Source organism: Canis lupus, chromosome 20 (genome assembly GCF_003254725.2).
Source record: "Canis lupus dingo isolate Sandy chromosome 20, ASM325472v2, whole genome shotgun sequence".
Classification (NCBI taxonomy): Eukaryota; Metazoa; Chordata; class Mammalia; order Carnivora; family Canidae; genus Canis; species Canis lupus.
Window position 1 is genome coordinate 57,721,106 of NC_064262.1, and position 9,108 is coordinate 57,730,213.

A 9,108-nucleotide genomic window follows, 5' to 3' on the forward strand; every position below is an offset into this window, starting at 1 on the left:
AGGTGTTTCACGGAGCCCTGAAACGCTCTCCCCACGACGCCGCAGGATGCTGGCTCCGGGTTCCAATGCTTTTCTTACTATTTTTTCTTAAAAGATTTTATTTATTTGAGAGACAGAGAGAGAGCACTAGCTGGAGGGAGTGGCAGAGGGAGCGGGAGCAGCAGGCTCCCCACGGAGCTGGGAACTCGCCGTGGGGCTCGATCCCAGGACCCCAGTTCGTGACCTGAGCCGAAGGCAGATGCTTCACCGGCTGAGCCACCCAGGTGCCCCTTTTCTTACTATTTTTAGCTCTCTGCAGCCAGCAACCCCCTACTGCCTGCCCGGGGCCCGCCCTCCCCTCTCCCTGACCCTGAACCGGGCTGACCCACGGAGGACCTGGCCCAACAGCTGCCGGGAGCCCTCGGCTGTCCCACAGCCCCCAGGGTCACGTGCGGCTCGGCCGGTACCGGCGTGGCCCCCGCGGGGTGCAGTGTGCGGTGTCTGCTCCAGATGAAGGGTCCTCACCGCGGCAGGCCGAACCCGAGTCCAAATCCTAACCTCCAGGACCTGGATGGGGCCTGATTTGGAAAGAAGGTCTTTGCAGATGCAGTTAAGAGTCTCAAGATGAGATCATCCCGGATTATCCAGGTGGGCTCTAAACCCAGGGACAAGTGTCCTCGTAAGACAGGGACAGAGGAGACAGCCACGTGGCCGGGGAGGCGACACTGGGGGATGCGGCCGCACACCCAAGGATGCCTGGAGCCGGAGCAGGCGGGAAGGACTGTCCCCTGGAGCCCGCGCAGGTCGCTCGGTCCCGCCACACTCTGACCCCCGGCTTCTGGCCTCCAGAATGGGGGAGAATGAATCTCTGTAGCTCTCCGCCTCCCCAGGACTCTCAGATGCTCACCCTGCCATCCCTGACCGCTGCACGCCCCAGGAAACACGAGCTCTGCTCACCAGAGGCCGGTTCTAGAAGGTTCCTAGCAGTTTTAGTCACTATATGCCCAAACTGGAAACGACTCCGTCCAACAGAGGAACAGTGCGTGACCGCGCGGCCTGCAGCGTGACAGCGGGGCTCGGGGCCACGCGGGGCAGGGCGGATCCCACGGCCGAGCGCTGCGCGGTGGGGGGGCCCGTTGGCGGTGGCAAGTGACTGGGACGGGCTGGCCGTGAGGCGTCACTGGCTCTGAGTTGCTGCTTACACTTTTCTGCATGTTATTTATTTTTATTTACTTTTAATTTTTTTAAAGATTTATTTATTCATGAGAGACACAGAGAGCAGCAGAGACACAGGCAGAGGGAGAAGCAGGCTGCCTGCGGGGAGCCCGATGCGGGACTCGATCCCGAGACCCCGGGGTCCCACCCTGACCCGAAGGCACTCAACCTCTGAGCCACCCCGGTGTCCCCACTTTTCTGTATGTTTAAATTACAAACAAAACAGGGGCACCTGGGAGGCTCGGTGGGTGAGCATCTGCCTTCGGCTCAGGGCGTGACCCCAGGGTCCTGAGATCGAGCCCACGATCACGATCGGGCTCCTGCTCCCTGGGGCGCCTCTTGTCCCTGCCTCTGCCCCTCCCCCTGCTCCTGCTCACTCTCTCGCTCTGCTCTTTCTCCCAAATAAATAAAATCTTAAACAAACAAACAAACAAACAAACAGGTCTGAGGGGCTAAAGGTCACTGTTTCCACCTGGTAGGGCGCGTGTGTGTCCTCCCACCCGTGCCCCCCGGTCAGCCGATCCCTGGCGGGCCGGGACGGTATTTGGAGGGGCACATCCCCTCTTGCTGCCCCTTGGGCGGCGAGGGTGGACGCCAGCTGCAGGGGAGCCTGGTACCGCCTTCCCCCCTGGACTGTGGCCACGCCGCATTCTTCAAACAGCTGCACCAGCGATAAGCAGACTCCCAGGTCCCTGTCCCCAAGGCCCAGGTGACTCCTCCGCAGGGCGGGGGTGGTGCTGCTTTAATGATTAAGTTCCGGTCCTCCCTCACCCCCAGCAAAGCCTGCGTCCCCAAGCAAAAGCCAAAGTCCTCAGCACCAGACACCTGTGAGGTCAGCCTCGCCCCACTCAGCTCCTCTCTCCGGCTCCCTCATTCAGCTCCAGCCACGGCCAGCCCGCCCTTCCTCCCCGCCGGTGCAGCCCTGCCCCAGGCCCTTTGCGTGTGCTCTTCTCTCTGCCCAGGCCACTTTTGCCCTGGCTGTCACAAGACCCATGCCCTCTGACCTGACTCTCCCGTCTGCACGTCTCTGCTCAACTGTCACCTCTGGAGAGGGCTTTCTCCAGCTCTTCCTGACCCCTGCTCCATTCCCCCCCCAACATTCCCTTCCTTCTGACCTATATATTTATCATGCTGTCGTCACCTCCCCAAATCCTCAGGAGCCAGTATTGTTATCTCTCTGGGCCATTACCACATCCTTGACTGTGGCAACAGGGCCTGGCATACGGCGGGCGCTCAGTATTTGTTGAACGAGCCAACGAATGAGTCGGACCCATCGCTCAGCTCCTTCCCCGTTCTTCCTCAGGCACAGGGCCGCCTCCCTTTGGGGCACAGTGTGTGGGGCGAGAGGGGCCACCAGCAGCTGCAGACAAGCTGGGCCTGCGAAGGCGGGGGCTGGGCTGACGTGCCACTGGCCTGTGGGAAGTGACAGGCACCAGAACTGTCTCCAAACACCATCCGATGTCCCTGGGGCACCATTACCCTGAGCTGGGAACCCCAGAGTTATGGCCTTGTGAGCATCCTACTGACGCTCCCCTTGTGTTTCTACCAGAAATTGTGACCCGGGGGCAGGGGGGCGTCTGGGGGCTCAGTCAGTTGAGTGTCCGGCTTCTGATTTCGGCATAAGTCACGATCACAGGGTCGCGCTCAGCAGGGAGCCTGTTTGACAGTCTCTCTCTCCCTCTGCCCCACCCCCTGCTCACACACAATTTCTCTTAAATAAATTTTTAAAGTCTTTTTTTTTTAAGATTTTATTTACTTATTCCTGAGAGACACAGAGTGCAGTAGAGACCCAGGCAGAGGGAGAAGCAGGCTCTCTGTGGGGAGCCTGATGCAGGACTTGATCCCAGGACCCCGGGGTCACAACCTGAGCCCAAGGCAGATGCTCAACTGCCGAGCTACCCAGGCATCCCCAATTTTTTTTAAATCTTAAAAAAAAAAAACCCAAAACACAAGCCATGACCAACCAGAATCTGGGAGAGCAGGCCCTGGTGGGGCGGGGCAGTGGGGGTGCACACGGTTGGGGGGCAGGTCCTTCTGAGCTGTGGCTGCAGGGACCCGGCCACAGGCTTGTCTTCAGGCAATGGGAGGTGCGGTGGGGTTGCCGCCCTCTTCGGGGTGGGCTGAGACACTCTGGACCCCCGGGTGCCGCCCCCCAGCTGACACCACCTCCGTGCTCAGCTCCCCGACACGCACACCCCTGCCAGCTTCCCACTCAGGCTCTACCTCCAGGGACCTGCCCGCCCACGGGGGGTGTTCTCTTGTGTCACTGCACCGTCGGACTGAGTTTGCTTTGTTTGCTCGAGCGTTCGGCAGCTATATCCACGCGACAGGCTTGTCACCCCTCTCGCTGCGGTCTCTGCCTGGTTCTACGATCAGGGCCGGGCTGGTGTCTAGAGGAGATCGACTGCAGGCTGTCGTTCCAGCCTTTGCCCTCACCCCCACGCCCAGGAATGCCACCCTGACGCCAACTGCCAGCACCCCCGCCTTGGGCCAGGGCTTCCTCCACCCTTGCCCCCAACACCGTGTGCAGGGGTGGCCACTGCTCCCCCAGGAGCCAGCAGGGGCGGTGCGCGGGAGCGGTCTTGGCTACACAGGCGACCCAGGCTTCCAGAGCCCACCCCCGCCCCACCTGGGATGGAGCTCCGGGTGCCCACAGCGGTTGGGGCTCGGCAACACCCAAGCTTAGCCTCCGTCCTCTCCCCATCTGCCCCCCCACCCCTGCTGCCGATGCCCGGGATCCTTCCCAAATAAAGGCCTTGTACTCTGGGGTCCCTGGGTGGCGCAGCGGTTTAGCGCCTGCCTTTGGCCCAGGGCGCGATCCTGGAGACCCGGGATCGAATCCCACGTCGGGCTCCCGGCATGGAGCCTGCTTCTCCCTCTGCCTATGTCTCTGCCTCTCTCTCTCTCCTCTCTCTCTCTCTCTCTGTGTGTGACTATCATAAATTAAAAAAAAAAAAAAAAAAAAAAGGCCTTGTACTCTAATTCTCGCTCCAATTCTCTGGGAAAAGCCTTCCCAGCCACATGGCAGGAGCGCGGGCAGGCACGTGTGGCTCTCTGGGCCTCAGGTTCTTCAAGCCTCTGCTCTTGGTCGGATGCGACAGTGCCCGCGAAGCCCCCGGCCCCGGGCTCCCCCCGAGGACACACGGCCAGACGGAGCTCGTCCAGATGAGCTTTATTGAGTCGCCCCTAGCAGGCCAGGTGTTTCAGCCGCCAGCAGTGCTGCAGACAGCGCAGCCGGTGCCTGGGGTGGGGCCAGCGGCAGGTGACCTCGGTGGTGGACTCGGAGGTGTACTCCAGGGAGGACTCGGACGGGCCGGAGCCAGGCAGCTCGGGCACCGAGGAGCTGCCGCTGGGCTGCGTCAAGAACTCCTTCCCATTCTGTCTGCCGGACTTGGAGGCCTTGGGGGCCGGGTCCCCGGGCCCATCTGAGGTCTTGTTGGGGGACTGCGCGGGGACGGCGGTGCCGCTGGGGGACTGCGAGCCCTGGCTGGAGGAGGTGTTGGGGTGCTGCGCGGAGCCTGAGGACTCTTGGGCTGGCTGGGGTTGGCCCGAGGCGGTGGCGGATGGCTGGGGACGCTGCTGGCCGGCGGTCTCGGAGGACTGTCTGGACGCGGCTCGCGGCCGAAGCTGCACTCTGGACTTGCTGGGCACCCGGGAGGTGCCGGCCGGGGGGCGCACCTGGGGCTGGGCCGAGATGGTCTGCGAGGAGCTGGCGGGGACCGGCTTGCTCGGGGACGAGGGGCTCGTGGAGGTCTCTGCCGGCGAGTCGGTGGGGGAATCCAGGGGGGACTTGGGCCGCGATGTGCCCCCCGGCTCGCCAGCGGGTGGCGGCTCCTTGTGGAGGCTGGGCGACGCTTTCACTTGTCCTTCTGGAGCTGAGCCACACTTGCTTTGGCTGCAAAGACACGGCCGAGGGGGTGAGGCGGGGCAGGGCGGCGGCCAGGGGCGCGGGGGCCGACGAGGCCGTTCTCCCGTCGTCCGCGGGGACCGCTGTTCACGCAGACCTGCACCCGCACAGGCCGACCTCCCGGGGCTGGGGACTACGTACGCTCAGCTCCAAGGGCGGCTGCGGGGGTGACGAGAGCCCGGCCGCGGGCCAGGGTCTGCAGGACTGGTTCCCGAGAGCGTAGGAGAGAGAGGCTGACAGTGAGGGGGCCGCCGAGGGGGGCGACCCGGGGGGCGGCCAGGACGGAGGGGGCAGGAGAGGGCTGAGCAGGGGCTGGGGGGCTGGGACCCAGGCACACGGAGGCGGGGACACGGCGACACCCCCGCGCCCCGCGAGCACACACCGTCCCGCGTGATTCCGGCCGCCACGTCCAGGGCTCGCCCGCTGAAGTCCCTCACGACGCTGTCCACGGCCTCGTGGTGCTTTAGAAACAGTGGACGAATGGCGCGATGATACAGCATGTGAGCCCCGTTCCACGGCCCGGGAATCATGCAGAACAACAGGAAGGCGCACTGTGGGGACACGGCAGGTGTTAGGCTCGCTGGCCCTGGGGCACGGGGCTGGGCCACCCCTTTGGACAGCCTGGGGACGGGGCAGCAGGGTGCGGTTCCCGCCAGCCCCGGGGCCTGGTCGCCGGCCCGCCCCGGGGGGCCCCAGGCCCGCGTGTGACCTGGCGGCACGCACCTTGCCCGCGTAGTAGAAAGGGAACCAGGACAGGAGTAGATCGCTGAAGAACTCTGCCAGCCCGAACAGGCCGTACACCACCCAGTAGGTGAGCCACACAGTGTCGTCCTCTTTGCTTGGGCTCTCGATAGCTTTGATTCTGGGGGCGGGGCGGCGAGTCAGGGGCTGCCCAGGGCCCCCAGACGCCCCCGCCCCCGGGCAGCCAGCAGGCACTCACGATGCATAGGCGGGGTACACAAAGCCGATTACATTGCACAGTAGAGACGCCCCGAAGCCGAACAGAAGATACAGGCTTAGCAGAGTGGCGGCTCCTGCAGGAGAGAGGGCGTGGGCAGGGCGGCACCCCTGGGCCGCCTCCCGCCGCAGACCCGGTCTGCAGCAACCACTCCCCCTACAAGCTTGGGGACCCCACAGGATGGGTTTGCCACCCTTGCAGCACTTGGGCGACCGTCACCGTGGCCCCGGGCCCCGTGTTTTGTGTCTGTAACCAGGTAACCGGTTGGTCTGTGCTCCCCCCCCCAACCCCGTGCTGGCCCCAGACTGCGAGCCCCCCAAGGGCCGGCGGGGACCTTGGCCCTGAGAGGTACAGAGTAGCTGTTTGTTGAACGAGTAAGTGACCATCCGCCAGTATAAGCGCCCTGCTCAGGTCCCATGGGAGGGGCTGGGCACCAGAGACCGGCGTCCGAATGAAAGTCACGGGAGAAAAACCCAAAAGTAAGGCCATTCTGTCATCCGGGCTGGATTCCCAGTAGCAGGGAAAGGCAACATTTGTGACTTTGATCTCAATGGAGTTTTTCATCCTCACCACTGCGGACAATCGGGGCAGGATCATCTTCGGTGGGGACGTCCTGGGCCCTGGGGTGCCAGGCAGCATCCCTGGCCCCCAGCCCCCGATGCCAGGAGCACCCCCAGTCGTGACAGCCACCAACGTCCCCAGTCACTGCCCGGTGTCCCGAGAGGGACAGCATGGCCCCGTGTAAGGACCCTTGTCTTAGCACAAGACAGCTTAGCACAGAGCCCGCTGCTTTCCCACCTGCCGCACAACACGGAGCAGCCTCAGTTTCCCCATCTGTCAATGGAGTGGTAATAGCCCTGTCTCCCAAGGTTGCTGTGGCGATAGCTAAATACCACTCAGCTCTACGCGTTTCCCGAGCACCCTCTAGGCACACACATGCTTTCCCAGTGGTAAATGAGGGCTCAGAGAAAACACCCCTGGGGGAGGCAGGGAACCAGGAGCACGAGCCACTCTGAAAGCAATGATGGTAAATACTGCATTTATTAAGTGCTTCTGGTGTGCAGGTCCCTGCACTTCCTCGCTGTAGCCCACTCAATGGCCAGAACACACTGGAAACTGGGGGAGTGAGACCCAAGGTCACTCAGAGAGCCTCTGGGCTCCTGGGAGTACTTTACAGCCTCCAGCCTCCTCCCCCAGGCTGTTATCTGCAGAGACAGAGGGCACTGGTGTGCCAAAGGGCAGAGTCACCCCCACCCTTCCCCCCACCTGCGTTGGTCTTTATCCCTAGGGCCTGGGGTCAGGGGAGGGAGGGGAGCCTCCCCAGTGGGCCCTAGGAGGTCTGGTCACCGTCTCTGCTGGGTTTCATCTATTGCTGTCCGGGCTGGGAATCTGATCATTTGGGGCAGCTGGGGCCCAAGAGGTCCCACATCTGGATGGGGGGGAAAGTTCTGGTTGGGAGGAGCAGCTTTCCTAGGGCACTTCCCCCCTCAATCCTTATTCCTGCAGCCTCAGCAATGGGTGGATGACCTTGGACATGGGGGGAGCACGCTCTCTGAGATCAGCAACAGATGGAGCTGGGGGGGCAGATGGAGAGGTGAGGAGGGAGGGGTGGATGCTCCAGACAGGGCAGGTGGCAGAGGCAGCCTCCCACGAAGCTCCTGACGCTAGAGGAGGGCCTCAGTTTCTTCCCTGTGACTCTCAGCTTCCCCAGGAGGCCCCTCCCCCCACTGCCCTATGACCTAGAGTCCCTGCCTCCAGGTACCAGGGATGTGGAAACGCGCAGAGAAGCCAGGGCAGGTTCCTGGCTGAGCTGACCTGCCCTGACACCGCAGGCCCCGGGAAGCAAAGCACCGGCCTTCCCTGGGCCGCTGGGCACGGGATCCCCTCTGGGGGAAATGGGAGGAAAGAGGACTCCCAGGATCTGCACACAGAGGTGTTCAGGACACACACCCTGTCCTCACCCAAAGCCCCCCTGCCACGTCTGGACAAAGTGTCCCTGTGATGCACCCCGGGTGTGTGTGTGGGGGTGGCTGCAGAACTGACGGGCCTGGTACACGGGAAAAGAGGGGAAGGAGGCATTTGAGGAGTGCTTCCCAGACAGTCTGGGACACTGGCAGGGGCCCCCCAAGGTCACCGAGGAGGAAAGGAAGAGGAGGGGTCCTGGAATGGTTATAGTCAGGAGTCCCGCTCCCCGGCTGTTGGGGCTCCTCTCTACACTCCCGCATCCACTACCCCTCCAGCCCCGTCACAGCCTCAGACAACCCAACCCAAGTATTCACGCACAGTGGGCCAAAGCCGTGGGGGGGGGTGGGCTCGCAGGAAACGGGAGGGAAGAGACGTGGGGGAGACCCTCCCGCCCCAGCAGGATGCTCCACTTGCTTCCAGGCTGGGATCCTTGTGGGACGGGGTGGCAAGACTCCAGGGCACTGGCCGCCTACCCGCCACCCTCTCCTCCCCCAGGGCGGACACAGCAACTGGAAGAACCGGACTTCGGCCTGGCGGTCACCCAGGGCCAGCAGGGAAGGGGCAGCGGCGGCCTGCGGCCAGACCCGAGGGTGGGAGTGGAGGTAATGCAGGGGCCGAGAGAGGGGGTGACACTCGCCCGAGATCGCACGACGAGGGCAGAGGACAGGCTGCTGGCAGACGCGAGGTCCTGGCGCACGACCCCTCCCCAGCATCTCCGTCTGTCTCCCTGCTGGACGGTGAGGTGCGCCCCGCCGTCCGAGCCCGAGCCCCGCAGAAGGCGCCGGCCGCGAGGGGTCGGGACCGGGGCCCCGGCGCCCCAGGGCCTCAGTGTGCCGGTCGGCGAAATGGGGCAGCAGTCCCGAGCGCCCCGGACGGCTCACCCGCGGCCAAGTACCGCTTGTCGACACCTGTCTTGGCTTCGAGAGCCCCCAGCGCTTCGGTGACCAAGTTCCTCTGTTCCAGAAGGTGCTCGAAGCGCTGGCGCAGGCCGTCCATGGCACCGGCGGGCCCGGGGCTGGCAGCCCGAGCTCGACCGCGGCCCCGCGCACCGGCCCCGCCGCGCGCGTGCCTCCGTCCCGCGGCG

At 63.9% G+C, this 9,108-nt stretch overlaps 1 protein-coding gene across 2 annotated transcripts; it reads right to left on the reverse strand.

Annotated features, from left to right (window-relative positions):
* Nucleotides 1–4,351: 4,351 nt before the first annotated feature.
* REEP6 (receptor accessory protein 6) lies at nt 4,352–9,097 on the reverse strand. Of its 2 annotated transcripts, XM_035703067.2 has the most exons (6): nt 8,906–9,095; nt 6,042–6,135; nt 5,825–5,963; nt 5,484–5,652; nt 5,243–5,305; nt 4,909–5,089 (listed from the first exon to the last, which is right to left on the reverse strand). In XM_035703067.2, exons 1-6 carry the CDS (start codon nt 9,018–9,020, stop codon nt 5,052–5,054), a joined length of 618 nt encoding a protein of 205 aa, XP_035558960.2. In that variant the 5' UTR covers nt 9,021–9,095; the 3' UTR covers nt 4,909–5,051. The 2 variants fall into 2 exon arrangements, with proteins under 2 accessions (XP_025312516.1, XP_035558960.2); XM_025456731.3 differs by lacking the exon at nt 5,243–5,305 and having other exon boundaries at nt 4,352–5,089; nt 8,906–9,097.
* Between the last annotated feature and the right edge of the window lie 11 nt (nt 9,098–9,108).

Coding starts and splice junctions, on each gene's coding strand:
- REEP6 (XM_035703067.2), bottom strand. CDS start 9,020: ATGGACGGCCTGCGCCAGCGCTTCGAGCACCTTCTGGAACAGAGGAAC. Junction 5,653..5,824: donor CTTTCTACTACGCGGGCAAG/GTGCGTGCCGCC, acceptor GTGTCCCCACAG/TGCGCCTTCCTGTTGTTCTG. Junction 5,306..5,483: donor GGCCGGAATCACGCGGGACG/GTGTGTGCTCGC, acceptor CTCGGGAACCAG/TCCTGCAGACCCTGGCCCGC.